Consider the following 15,123-nt stretch of genomic DNA (forward strand, 5'->3'; position numbering starts at 1 on the left):
TTGTCTCTCCCACAATTGCTGGGTTGGGTATTCCTGGCAGGAGGGACACCCCAGCTGTGTGCGAGCGTTAAATACAGCATGATAATGTTAGGTCATTCACGCAATGTCATTGCGCCAATCGGGGCTGAGAAATCAGGAGCCCAGCCGCCATTTTGAATCATCAATCTATAAATGACTCAGCTTGTTGAAGAGCCAATTGTACGCAACTGTTTTTGTTGCTCACTGCATTATGTGGGCATTGGTCCTGAAAAGGTTTGGGAGTGTTTTACAGCAGGTACGATGAGGCTTCACAAAGGGGGAGGAGCGGGACTAGAGAACTGGGACCATGGCTGTCTGTAGCAGCGAGATTTTGCTGGGGAAGGTGGCATCCTGTTTTGATATCACTGACTAACTTTCCTGAGCCTGCTGCAACACAGCTGGGCAGATTCAGAGGGCAGGGTCCCTTTAAATTTGTAACTATTACTGACTTCCTGTTCATGGCATTATCACCCCTCACCACCCCCCCACCTCCCCTCCCACTCCCACCCCTCCCCCACCCCCCGCATCCCCCCACCTCACCCTCTGCCGCATGACATTACACAACATGGAGCACTGCCCCCCCCCCCACCCGCCCCCACACTGTCAACTGGCTGCCTTCCCTCTGGATTGTCCCGATCAGCCATCCGATGCTTGATCCAATGATCCGAAAAGCTGGGGGAAGAGGGTGAGCAGTCTACCCACCCTCTGTTCCACCTCCCTCCCTGCTGACAAAAATGTAAAATCTTTACAATGGCCACCCCTGTTAGAATGTAACGGGTGACAACTTTGATTGGATGTAATGTGACCAAACGGAATAAGGTGTAAGAGTCAGCTGACCCAGTAAGCCATGGAACCAATTACAGATTGACACAATAGTCAGCTGATTCACTATAAATAAGGAACTACGTGGAATTATGGGGAGCTTGGAGTGGCCCAGGGCAAGGCCCCAAGTTTGGAGTAATGATGTTTCTTTATTAAACCCTTTCTTTGATTTATAAGTTGGAGTAAGTTTTGTGGTATTTTTGTTAGCTGCATGTTGAAGAGTTCCTTCTGAAGAAACAACCGCATCAAAGTTTATTTATTAGTCACAAGTAGGCTTACATTAATACTGCAATGAAGTTACTGTGAAAATCCACTAGTTGCCACACTATGGCACCTGTTCAGGTCAATGCACCCAACCAGCACATCTTTCAGACTGTGGGGGGAAACTGGAGCACCCGGAGGAAAACTACGCAGACACGGGGAGAATGTACAAACTCCACACAGTGACCCAAACTGGGAATCGAACCCAGGTCCCTGGCGCTGTGAGGCAGCAGTGCTAACCACTGTGCCACCGTGCTAAGGTGAGAGCCCGTTCAGTCTTTCCTGACAGCTGTAACCTCTCAAGCTCAGGTCGCGTTCTGACACACCAACATCCAACACTCAGTGATAATGGTCTCACCTTCACACTGACTTACCTTTGCTGTTGCCGTCAGGTCCTCGTAGAACTGTGCACTCTTCTATGACACCGAAAGATTCAAAGAGTCTGTACACGTCATCCTCTGTCTGTTGTTTGTTTAACATGCCCACAAATAATTTTCTGTCTTCTGAAACAAAGAGATATATTGTTTAGTGCAGTTCAGAGACTGCGGATCTGCATCCAGGGACAAGGCTGTTTATATCATTTTCTGTTAACTTTCTCCTCATCGAGGCAAAAGGCATCAATGGTTATGGCAGCATTTCTCATTTTTGGGCCGTTCATATACCAAACATTACCGGATCAATTTACCCACCCCAACCAAACTCTGGAACACAAATCATAGAATAGAATCACAGAACAGTTCTGTTCTGTGCAGAAGGAGGCCATTCAGCCCATTGTGTCTTCACCAGCTCTTTGCAAGAGCAACACACCTGATCCCTTCTTTTAATTTTAAGTTTTAAAGTTTATTTATTAGTCATAAGTAGGCTTACATTGCAATGTAGTTACTGTGAAAATCCCCTTTTCCCCATAGCCCTGTGTTTTATATATTTAAGTGGTTGTATGTTTGCTGTCAGACAGGTCACATGATTTGCTGGTGATGTCACTGGGTTATTTCACAGGCTCCTGGTTGAGTGTCAGTTTCTGTTCTGTGGAGAAAACATCTTCAATAAACCGACTCAAGAATAGTTTCTTTCCTGTTGCCATCAGACATTTGAATGGACTTACTTTATATTAAGTTGATCTTTCACTACACCCTAGCTATGACTGTAATACTACATTCTGCACTCTCTTCTTTCCTTCTCCCCTACATACTCTAAGAATGCTTTGTCTGTATAGTGCACAAAAAAATACTTTTCACCGTATCCCAATACGAGACAATAATAAATCAAATCAAAATTAAATCAAATCAAAAAAAAACTTGTTCTGTGTTATTGTGAATCTACATGTGCAACCCATATCTTTTCCTTTTAGTTTTGAACCCACAACCCCAAATACAGTTTTAGCACAATACACCCAGTAAATGTTTTCTCTTTGGATAATTATCCAATTCCTCTTTTGAAAGTTCCTGCTTCCACCACACTCTTGGAGAGTACAATCCATGTCCTGTAACCACTTGCTGTGTGAAAATGTTTTTAATCATGTCATAAGTGTTTTGTGTCGCAAGTCTATTGCCAATCACCTCAAAATCAATGGTTCTCTAGCAATCAGTCAGTGCCTATCTAGTCTGGCCAGACCTCTCATGGTTTGAAAATCTCCAATCTATTTCCCCTTAATACCCCAAGATACATCATAGAATCCCTACTGTGCAGATGGAGGCCATTCAGCCCATCATACCTGCACCGACAACAATCCCACCCAGACCCTATCGCTGTAACTCCACATATCTACCCGGCTAATCCCTCGACACTTATCATGGCCAATCCCCCTAACCTGTACATCCTTAGAATGTAGGGGGAAATTGGAGCACCAGGAGGAAACTCATGCAGACACAGGGAGAACATGCAAACTCCACATAGACAGTGACCCAAGTCCAGAATTGAACCCGAGTCCCTGGTGCTGTGAGGAAGCAGTGCTAACCACTGTGCTAACAGTGCCATCCACCATCCCATCCAGACTTTTATACTTTGCGGACTGTCAAACATTTAAAGTAATTCTCTTAATCTATTTAATACATGACAAAAGCCATCATCTAGGATAGATGGAACCACCATTTTGTGTAGAGACTGGGGGAACCGTATCCTAGAGAGAAAGGTCATGAATGCCAACAATCCCACCACTTTTTCATAGACTGATCCAGCCTCACACTTCCTCAGCAGGGTGTTAGTAATATTTCTGGGTAGGCGAATGTAGGACTGCTGAGAGCAGCACTGAGTGGCTATGGGCTCATCTGGATGGCCCTACACATCTGCAATGAAGTCACCACACTTTCGGAAGGATGTGAGGGTCCTTGAGAGGGTGCAGAAGAAATCTTACCAGAATGGTTCCAGAGATTGTGGGGATCTTAGAGAAGCTGAATTGTTCTCTTTGGAGCAAAGGAGATCTAGGGGAGATTTGAGAGAGGTGTACAAGAATTGAAAGGTTTTATAAAGTATAAAAAGTTTACTTATTAGTCACAAGTAAGGCTTACATTAATACTGCAATGAAGTTACTGTGAAATTCCCCTAGTCGCCACATTCCGGTGCCTGTTCGGGTCAATCCACCTAACCAGCACGTCTTTCAGATTGTGGGAGGAAACTGGAGCAGCCAGAGGAAACCCACGCAGACACGAGGAGAATGTGCAAACTCCACACAGACAGTGACCCAAGCCAGGAATCAAACCCGGGTCCTTGGCGCTGTGAGGCAGCAGCTCTACGCACCGTGCCACCATGCCGCCTTTTGATAAGGTGTGCATGGAAAAATGGTGCCATCTGCTGATTGTACAAGGATGAAAGAAGATGGATTTAAGGTTTTGGGCAAGAGATGAAGGGGAAATGTGAGGAAAAATACATTTTAAGCAGCAAGTGTTTAAGATCTGGAACTCACTTCCCATGTGAGAGAGGAGAAAATGAATGATTTCAAAAGGAAATTGGAGGTGTATGTGAAACCTGCAAAACTACAGGGATTGAGTGGGGAATTTGGGACTGACTGGAACACTCTGTAAAGAGTTAGCATGGGCTTGATCAGCTAAATTGAATCCTTCTATGACATAAACACCTCCATGGATGGCATTTTCCCAATTGGGACTAACTTTCATGAAGTGGGAATGTAGTGTTTCCAGCTGTGGAGGTTAGCAGGACATTACACCACATTAATTTGACAAAGAATTGCTCAATGAATGGTAGGACATCAGGAAGTTCTGTGGAACAAAGGGACCTTGGCGTTTTTGTCCATAGATCACGGAAAGCGGAAGGGCATGTTAGTAGGGTGGTGAAAAAGGCATCAGGTTCACATTCTTTTATCTATCAAATCATAGATTACTAAAGCAGGGAAGTCCTGTTGGAGTTGTATAGAACTTTGGTGAGGACGCAGCAGGAGTACTGTGTGCAATTGTGGTCGCCACATTATCAGAAGGATGTAATCGCACTGGAGGAGATTGACCAGGATGCTGCCTGGGATGGAAAATGTAAGTTATGAAGAGAGGTTGGGTAGGCATGGGTTGTTTTTATTGGAGCAGAGAAGACTAAGGGGCAACCTGATCAAGGTTATGATGGACATGGACAAAGTGGATAAGAAGGACCTGTTCCCCTTAGTTGAAGGGTCAGTTACAAGGGGACACAGGTTCGAGGTGAGGGACACGAATTTGGGGGGGGAATGTGAGGAAAAATGTTTTTACCCAGTGGTGATAGTCTGGAATGCGCTGCCTGGGAGGGTGGTGATGGAGAAGGGTTGCCTCACATCCTTTAAAAAGTATCCGGATGAGCACTTGGCACATCACAACATTCAGGGCTGTGGGCCAAGTGCTGGCAGATGGGATTAGGCGGGAGATTAGATGTTTCTAATGTGTCGGTGTGGACTCGAAGGGCTGAAGGGCCTCTTCTGCACTGTATGGTTCTATGATTGACATCCTGTGGCCCCAATCTCATTCACTAAGCAGCTTGGAGATTTAGCGGCGTATTCTGCGCCAGGGATCGCGGGCTCGTTGGGCCGAAGGGCCTGTTTCCCGCGCTGTGCTGTGTTGTTCTTTGATGACACGAGTAATCTCAGGGTGCCATATTGAAAAGACACTCAGCATGGCTGACCTACCGTTGAAGAAAAAAATGGACCTCCGCCACTGAACCTGCCAGCCGAATCATGGCAGAATTCCACCCTATAACTCTAAGCATTTATATTATGGTTATTTATTTGTTGGAGTGGCAAGTAGGCTTACATTAACACCGCAATGAAGTTACTATGAAAAGGCCCTAGTAGCCATACTCAGGCCCCCGTTCGGTACACTGAGGGAGAATTTAGCATGGCCAATGCACCTAACCAGCACGTCTTTTGGACCCTAGAAGGAAATCAGAGGAAACCCACGCAGACACAGGGAGAACGTGCAGACTCTGCACAGACACTGACCCAAACCGGGAATCGAACCCGGCTCCCTGGTGCTGTGAGGCAGCTGTGCTAACCACTGTGCTGTAAAGAAAGATATTGAAGTGCAGGCTAAAACACTGAGAACAACAAATCCTTAACTGCAATCTAATGTCTGCAAGAATAATACAACGCAGTAAATGTGACCACCATTTCTCACTCTCCTCCGATTGTCATTCATCATTACAAGTCCCAGTCGCAATGAGCTAAGGCCCCTCGACGGTAAAGACTGCCTCGTTTCTATTCCAATGTCACTAACCCCCGGAGCCTCAGTGAGGGCACCTCACTTCAATTTAAATCCTACATTCCAAAGCAGATCACACACACACACGCCATTAATAAGGACTGCAGACTGGGATCGCACCCAAGAGGCTTTTAACCGAGAACTTGCAACAAACGCCCACAATGCTGGACGCGCCAAGGTTGAAAATAGTAAAAGACAAGAACTTGGATCAGGAAGTGATATATAATCAGGCAATGTCATCCTCAAGTTTAAAGAGAGCTTCAGGATTTTCGGAGGGGAGACGCACTGAGGACGGGAGCTGCGGCTCAAGTCGTCTCGTAGAACAGCATCATCAATCTGCTCTACATTAAGTTCCTTTGACAAATAATATCGTTGGGGGGGGGGGAAGGGGGGGCATTAAAGAGCAATTATGATATAAGCACAGCTTATGCATACATTAAAGCAATTTCAGAACTGCGGGAGATAATTGAATGGCACTCAAATAGTCCCGATCTAATATCATGTGAATCAAATGGAATGGGATTTGGGATCAGATAACTCAAGTGGGATGATGTACAGCCTTTTATGCATTCATGGGATGCGGGCATCGCCAGCATTGATTATCTGTCACTAATTGCCCTTGAAAAGGCAGTAGTTAGCCACCTTCTTGAACAGCTGCAGTCTATATGGTGTAGGTACGCCCACAGTGCTGTTACAAATGGGGTTTCAGCATTTTGACCCAGTGACGGCGAAGGAATGACTATATAGTTCCAAATCAGGATGGTGTGTGGCTTAAAGGGGGACACGCAGTGCCACCATTCACAGGCATCTGCTGCCATTGTCCTTCTAGGCGGCAGAGGTCATGGGTTTGCAATGTGCTGTCACCACAAGACAGACTGGAGGGACCTCCTGTCACATGACTCAAGTGATATTAATCTAAAATTTTATTTGGCAGTTACACAACAAGGTTCAACAGAGCTGTCAGTGCACCACGCTCAGTACTTCAGTAACAGATCTCTACGGCACTCACCCAGGTTTACAGCACGGAAACAGGCCCTTCAGCCCAACTTGTCCATGCTGCCCAGTTTTACCACTAAGCTATTCCCAATTGCCCACACTTAGCTCATATCCCTCTTACCCATATAACTGTCTAAATGCTTTTTAAAAGACAAAATTAGACCAGAAAACTTAGGAGCAGAATTAGGCCACTCAGCCCATCGAGTCTGCTCTGCCACTCAATCATGGCTGATATTTTTCTCATCCCCATTCTCTTGCCTTTTCCTCATAACCCCTGACCCCCTTATTAATCAAGAATCTATCTATCTCTGTCTTAAAGACACTCAATGACCTGGCCTCCACAGCTTTTTGTGACAAAGAGTTTCACAGATTCACCACTCTCTAGCTTAAAAAAATTCTCCTCATCTCTGTTTTAAAGAATCAGCCCTTCAGCCTGAGGTTGTGCCTTCTGGTTCTAGTTTAGTTCTGGTCCTAGTACCTGCCTCTACTGCTATCTCTAGCAGCTCATTCCAGACACTCACCAAAAAATTGCCCCTCTGGACCCTTTTGCATTTCTCCCCTCTCACCTTAGACCTAAGCCCTCTAGTTTTAGATGCTCCTATCTTTGGGAAAAGATGTTGACTATATACCTTATCTACGTCCATCATTATTTTACAGTGAGATCACCCTTGGGTCTCCTATTCTCGAGGGAAAAAAAAATCCCAGTCTATCCAGCCTCTCCCTATAATCAAGTCCCAGTAGCATCCTAGTAAATCTTTTCTGCAAACTTTCTAGTTTAATAATATAACTTGTATAATAGAGTGACCAGAATTGTACACAATTGTGGCCTTACCAATGTCTTGTACAATCTCAACAAGACACCCAACTTCTGTATTCAATGTTCTGACCAATAAAAGCAAGCATGCCGAATGCCTTCTTCACCACTCTATCCACCAGTGACTCCACTTTCAGGGAGCTATGAACCTGTACCCCTAGATCTCTTTGTGCAACATTTTGCTGACTAGAAAATGCTGAAGGCCGCAGCTCAGATACTTGTTTATAATGAGAAAAAGCATTGAGATTACACTGAGAATTCCCATGGAAATATTTGTAGACTCCCCAGTGTATTCTCTCAGTCGTACCAGAACACGCTACCAATTACCTTGGGAATGGATTAAATACACAAAGGGGAAAAATTGGCAAGACTGTGAGGAAAAGAGCAGAGATGCAGGATTAATACATATTGTAACAGCAGGAGCAGGTCTTGAGTATCTCCTGAGTAACTCATCTCCTGACTCTCCAAATCCTGCCCACCAGCCACAAGGCACAAGTCTGGAGTGTGATGGAATATCTTCCACTTGCCCGAATGGATGAGGCTCCAGTAACACTCAAGAAGCTCCAAACCATCCAGGGCAAAGCAGCCCGGCTTGACTAACACTCCATCCATCATCTTCAACATCCAGTTCCTCCACTACTAATGCACAGTAACAGCTGTGTGTACCATTGACAAGACTCACTGCAGCAACTTGTCAAGGTTTTCTTTGACAGCAGCTTCCAAACCCGTGACGTCTACCACCTAGAAGGACAAGGGAAGCAGATACATGGGAACACCACCCATTGCATGTTACTCTCCAAGTCACTCACATCCTGACTTGGAACCACATCACCATTCCTTCACTGGATAAAAGATCTTTAGCTAACAGCACTGTGGGTGTATCTACACCATGGTCGGAATTCTCGAGCCGTTCACGCCGGTGGGATTCTCCTGTCCCGCCGGATGCGTACCCCCGCCTGCGGGTTTCCCACCAGCACAGAACGGCGTCTTTGGAAATTTCCATTGACGGCGATGTGACCAGAGAATCCCACCACTAGCAAACAGCAGCTCGGAGGCTGGAGAATCCCGTCCCGCATATCCTGCAGAGATTCAAGGAGGCAGCTCTCCACCACCTTCTCAAGGGCATCTGGGGATGGGCAGAACATGCTGGTCTGGTCAGCGAAGCTCACATCCCATGAATGATTCCTTTTAAAAATTGCATTGAGCTTCCAACAACCCAGCACAGGCATAAGGGCCAAATGGCTTCCTTCTGAGCTGTATCGTTCTGTTATTTTATTTCCCCGTTTAGCAGAAGATTGTGTGTCACTAAGATGAGATGGATTTTAAAATGTCAGTGTGACGTTAAACAGCAGCCCGAAATAAAACAAGACGTTTCAGAGCCCTGTTGAGTTTATTGCAAAGAAAAATGTGCTCACAACAAAGAGAGAACAAAGAAAATGGTTGCTAACCACACACGGCCAGTTCCCAAACTAACACCCAGAATTGCTCAGTGTCATTGGAGAAGTGTTGTTGAAATATCCACATGCAAGGGATAAAAGCTTCATGTAAAGCCCACTGTCTGCCCACCAGGGAACGTACCCTTCACAGATTCCAAATCGAGGTTCCCCCACAACACCTCCCTCTGTAACTCCAGTTGTGCCACCTCCCTCATTATGTCTTCCTCCTACAATTTACAGGCAGAATTCTCCACCCAGCTGTCAATGGTGTTTCATATTCTCCGCAAACCCCCCCCCGACCCGCGCTAAAATTCCAGTGGAGGGCGGGATGGGAGAATTCCATGGAAGAATTCCAGCCAATGTGTTTCTGAAATGCAAAGTTGAGCATCAGTCAAAAGGAAAGCAAAAGGGTGACTTGCATTCATGCAGCACCTTTCAAAACCTCAGGATATTTCAATGTGCTGTACGGCCATTCTTGAAGGGTAATTGCTGTCCCAGTTTAGGAAATGCAGCTGCCAATTTGTGCACAGCAAGCTCCCACAAAAAAGGACAACGTGGCAATGGGCAAGTCGTCTGTTTGTAGGATGTTGGTGTCGACGTCTAATTATTAATCGGGATGCCTGCTCCTCTTTGAAAGATTACCGTGGCATCTTTCACACCCATCTGAGCAGATGGTGGGGCCTTGTCTGAAAGGCAGCGCCTCCAAAAATGAAGCATTGGAGTGTCAGACTGGATTGTGTGCTCAAGTTTCTGAAACGGGACTGGAACCACAACCTTCTGGTTCCCAAGCAACCCAACAAGACACAGTTTGCTACCCTATTAATGTGAAGAACATAATTAAGGAAGGTTACAGCACAGAAGGCCATTTGGTCCATCGGGTCTGTAAAGCTCTCTGCAAGAGCAAATGTAGCTAGTCGCACTCCACTGCCCTTTCCACGTCACCCTGCACATTTTTCAGATGCTTACCCAATCCCCGTTTAAAAGCCACCAGTAAATCTGCTCCTACCATGCTCTGAGATGCATTTCAGACCCTATCACAAAATCCCCCACTACCAACATCCTGGGGGTTACCATGACCAGAAACTGAACTGGACTGGACTTGTCATATAAACACCGTGACTACCAGAGCTGGTCAAAGGCTAGGAGCCCTGCGAAGAGTAATTCACCTCCGAGCCAACACTATAGTTAAGAATGCCCACAACCCCTCTACTTTCACGGGAGGCTAAAGAAATTCAGCACATCCGCCACAATTCTCACCAACTTTTCCAGATGCACCACAGAAAGCATCCTTTCTGGTTGTGTCACAGCTTGGTATGGCTCCTGCTTCATCCAAAACCACAAGAAACTACAAGGGGTCGTGAACAAAGCCCAGTCCGTCACGCAAACCAGCCTCCCACCCATTGACGCTGTCTACGCTTCCCACTGCTTTGGAAAAGCAGCCAGCATAATTAAAGACCTCACGCACCCTGGACATTCTCTCTTCCACTTTCTTCTATTGGGAGATACAAAAGTCTGAGGTCACGTACCAACCGACTCAAGAACAGCATCTTCCCTGCTGCCATCAGACGTTTAACTGGACCTATCTCATATTAAGCTGATCCTTCGCTACACCCTAGCTATGATTGTAACACTATATTCTGCACTTTCTCCTTTCCTTCTCTATGAATGTTATGCTTTGTCTGTATAGCGCGCAAGAAACAATACTTTTCACTGTATCCCAATATATGAGACAATAAAAAATCAATTCAAAAATCTGTTGGGTAACAGATAAAAGTCTAGTTATGGAGCAGAGAAAGAAGATTGGAAGTTCCACCCGGGGGAGTGTTTTTGTGAATCTTTCCTGCATTCTTTCTAAAGTCTTCACATCCTTCCTCAAGTATGATGCCCAAAATTGAGCACAATGGGTGGGATTTTACAGCCATATTCCTCCCAAAACTGCCCCAGGTCAACTGATCTTTCCATGGTCCACTCCCTCGCCTGCTCTGATTCCCGTGGTGGGCAGGCGGGTGGTAAAATTCCGGCCATTATTCTGACTAAAGCAGGGTTTTTAATAGAAATTCCTCATAACTTCATCAGCTAACATGGCAACAAGCAGAATCTAGCCCTGGTACCCTGCTGAGTTGCACGTAGCACCCACCTGAGTGACAGGAGATGCCACTGTGGAAAATTATCCATAAGCTGCACAGTGAGAAAGGTTTGACTTGCTGTTGACAAGGACAAGGATATAATCCCTGGATAAAAGTCAATTCCTGCGGATGCTGGAATCCGCAACCAAAAGAGAAAACGCTGGAAAATCTCAGCAGGTCTGGCAGGGTGCCACAGTGGCAAATGGTTAGCACTGCTGCCTCACAGCGCCAGGGATTTGGGTTCTACTCCCAGTTTGGGTCACTGTCTGTGCGGAGTCTGCACATTCTCCCCGTGTCTGTGTGGGTTTCCTCCCACAGTCCAAAAGATGCGCTGGTTAGGTGCATTGGCCACGCTAAATTTTTCCTCAGCGTAACCAAACAGACACCGGAGTGTGGCAACTGGGAGATTTTCACAGTAACTTCATTGCAGTGTTAATGAAAGCCTACTTGTGACACTAATAAGTAAACTTAAAACATAAAAGCCTCTGTCAGGACAGAAAAGAGCAGCAGGATTTACTAGCTAAGGTAGACTATCATCTGTTTCTACAGCTAGTTTTTGATTTGATTTATTATTATCACATGTATTGGGATAAGTGAAACATTGGCTCTTTTCTCTCCATACAGATGCTGCCAGACCTGCTGCGATCTTCCAGCATTTTCTCTTGTGCTTTCAAGGATATAATCTGATGTCTAACTACATAAAGCCAAAATGAATTTACCGAGTAAAGCAAATAAGACACACAACGTCCCACCTCGGTCCCTTAACATCCTGTCAATCATAGCAGTCCAAAGCTGTTGACTCGCTCACTGGGATACACTGAAATCTACACTGCGTATAAATATTGCTAAGAGATTTCTGAAGGTGCTAAAACATTTTTTTTTTAATCCTTATTGCTTCTGACAGTATCAGAGTGAAATGTCACAGTGCGCATAAGCGGTTCTGGCTTCTGTCACACAGAATAATCAAAGATTTGTGTATCTGCATCAGGGGCTGAACTTGGGAATGGGAGGTCATCTCACAGAGTTAAAGCTGGGGTTCTGTGAAACACAAGTTGCCGTTAAAATCAAGGAGGAGTAGGAGGTTTTGGCTCTGATAATTCCCTTTCAGGAGCACTTACTATCAATCAGCTCCTTTGCTTATCTCCTGCATCTTTCAACATAACATTCATTATTGATCCCTCCTGACATTCCCTTCCTTTCTGAAGGCATGTGATCCTTGTTTCCTACAGACAGAATATTAAACCCACCCTCCTGAAAAATCCTGCCCCACACCGTCCCACACACCCTTTTCCCCTTGTCTCTCACCCCCGCCACTGGGTGTATTTTCAGTGGGAGGGAGAAGGTGGGGGTGGGGGGGGAGATTACATGATACGAAGGGTGACAAGCCCCCCCCCCCCCCCCCCCATTTCCCCCCGTAGCCCTGAGCTGTCCCCCATGACATGCAAGGTGGGCAAGCATCAAAATTGGCAGCCCAGTTGACAGGGAGTTTGCACTGCCCAAGCCACAGTATGGTGGGTGTGTAAGGAATGACTAGCTAAAGTAGACTTTTGTCTGCTTCCATAGCTAATTTTTAATTTGATTTATTATTGCTAGACGTATTGGGAAAAGTATTGTTTCTTGTGCACTATACAGACAAAGCATTCCATTCATAGAGAAGGAAAGGAGAGAGTGTAGAATGTAGTGAAAATGTCATAGTTAGGGTGTAGAGAAAGATCAACTTAATGCGAGGTAGGTCCATTCAAAAGTCTGATGGCAGAAGCTGTTCTTGAGTCAGTTGGTACCTGACCTCAGACTAATGTGACAGAGAACAGAGATGGAGCCTTTCCTTGTCACTACAGCTTGATTCCAACTGGAGAAGGAAAGGAGAAAGTATAGAATGTAGTATCACAGTCATAGCTAGGGTACAGGAAGATCAACTTAATGCGAGGTAGATCCATTCATACATCCTTGCTTCACCAGCAAGTCAACCCTTCTGACTGGATGGGCTATGGATAATTTTCCACAATCACACCTCCTGGGACTGAGCTGTAGGAGGGGCATATCATTTGGGGATCACCCTGTGCTCATCAGGAGCAATCCCCTGCAAGATGTCAACCCACTGCCTGCCCTCCAAAGCCCATCCCTCCCCTCTTTCCTTCCTTCCTTCACCCTTAGCTCTTGGATCCTGCCCCCTCCCCTAAAGATTTTCCCATCTCCGGCAGATACTGCACTTCTTCCTGTTCCTCCTCGCAGTCCCAGCATTGTCCACGACTGAACCCTGGCGCTGCCAGGTCTGCTCAAGCTGGCAGTCGATCAAGTTCACTGGCCGCTCTAGAGGGTGGGTCTCCCCCCAGGCTGAAGGGGGGGGGAGTCTCACCCTCATCTGGTTTGGGTCGCCAGTGTGTCAGTTACTCGCTGACTTTTTGGTGGGAATGGGGGGCAGACAGTCCACACACACCCCACCTCTAACCTCCTCTAACCTCCTCCACTCTCTGCAACCCTCTGTAAAAATCAACCATACGTTACAATAGTGACTGCACTTCAAAAAACTCTTAATTCACTGTAAAGGTCTTTGGGATATCTGAGGTTCTGAAAGGTAATTGCAAATCTTTCTTTTCATTTCATGTTTCTGTTTGGTTTTATAAAGGTAAATGGGGTCTGTATTGCATCAATATAACCACAGACTGAGCAATGATATAAACAGAGTGTAAAAAGTTAGCCAAAAGAGAAAATGCTGGAAAATTTCAGCAGGTCTGGCAGTATCTGTGAGGAGAGAAAAGTTTTGAATCCAGATGACTCTCTGTCAAAGCCAAAAAGCCACAGAAAGTGGGAGATATTTATACTGCAGGGTGAGGGAATGAAAAATGAGCCATAGCCACGAATACAAGGGGAAAGGCTGCTAATGGCAGCCCATGGAGAGAATAGAAGGTGTGAATGGCCAAACAGCAGAGAAGCTGAAATCAGAGAGACGGTAAATGAAGATGTGGGGGAGGGGGGAAATGGGTGAGAGAGGGTAAAATTGAGAAAAGGGGCAAAGGGAAGCAAAGAGGGAGCAAAGATAAGGAAACGGGATAAAATGGGGGGAAGAGTTGGGGGGGAATAAAAAATAGAACGAAAGACCAAAAGAAATAAAAGGTAGATTTGGGGCAGTTTCTCAAGCTCTCTTGGTAATGTTCTCAACAGAAACACACAAATAAACATAACTGAATATGGCAATGTTCCCAGATTTTACTGTACATTCATTCACAATTGCTAGAAATTCGATCCTAAAGGTTTGTCAACTCTGCCAGCCTTAACCTATTCAGCAGGGACACAGGTTTCAAGTGCAAGGGGCAAGGTTTAAAGGAGATGTACAAGGCAAGTTCTTTGCACAGAGGGCTTGGGTCCCTGGAACTCACTGCCGGGGGAGGTAGTGGAAGCAGATACGATAGTGACTTCTAAGCGGAATCTTGACAAATACATGAATAGGATGGGAATAGAGGGATATGGTCTGGGAAGGGTAGGAGGTTTTAATTTCGTTGGGCAGTATGATTGTACAGGCTCGGAGGGCCAAAGGACCTGTTCCCGTGCTGTAATTTCTTTGTTTTTGTTCTTTATTCAGACGCTCATATGTGAGTTGAGACAGTGGGGGTCTCTTTAGCCGTGGGGCAGGAATGTGAGTGGTCAGCCTGTCTGGGAGGCCCAGGTTATTTTCGAGTCTGGTCTCACTATCCTTCTGTTGGGCAATTTCAAGGGATGACAGCTGACAGACTGCTGAAATCCACTGCAGATGTCTTCAGTACTAGGGTAAATAATTAGTGGGGGGGGCAGCGGGGCAGGGAAAGATGTCAGATTGATTGGGAAGGGACTTCAGTTGGGCCAAAGGAAGGAAAGTCCTAAATGGAGGTCAATTTTTGATAGACAAAGGAGTCAAAGGTTGCAAAAGGCAGACAGGAAAGTGGCGTTGAGACCACCACCAGATCAGACGGGGTCTTATCAAATAGCGGTGCAGACTCAAAGGG

The 15,123-nt window shown here is 45.8% G+C and overlaps 1 protein-coding gene across 5 annotated transcripts in view; it reads right to left on the reverse strand.

Annotated features, from left to right (window-relative positions):
* The window catches only part of LOC145358793 (CUGBP Elav-like family member 4), a 484,168-nt gene that overhangs the window by 66,712 nt on the left and 402,333 nt on the right, over positions 1-15,123 (reverse strand). For 3 of the 5 annotated variants that reach the window (XM_080213088.1, XM_080213086.1, XM_080213089.1), the window contains one exon: positions 1,476-1,604. In XM_080213088.1, the coding sequence (XP_080069214.1) occupies positions 1,476-1,604 (129 nt within the window). The remainder of the gene's footprint in view (positions 1-1,475; positions 1,605-15,123) is intronic. The other 2 variants (XM_080213087.1, XM_080213090.1) reach the window with 1 other exon arrangement.

This window comes from Carcharhinus amblyrhynchos, chromosome 26, assembly GCF_965287045.1.
Source record: "Carcharhinus amblyrhynchos chromosome 26, sCarAmb.v2.hapA, whole genome shotgun sequence".
Classification (NCBI taxonomy): domain Eukaryota; kingdom Metazoa; phylum Chordata; class Chondrichthyes; order Carcharhiniformes; family Carcharhinidae; genus Carcharhinus; species Carcharhinus amblyrhynchos.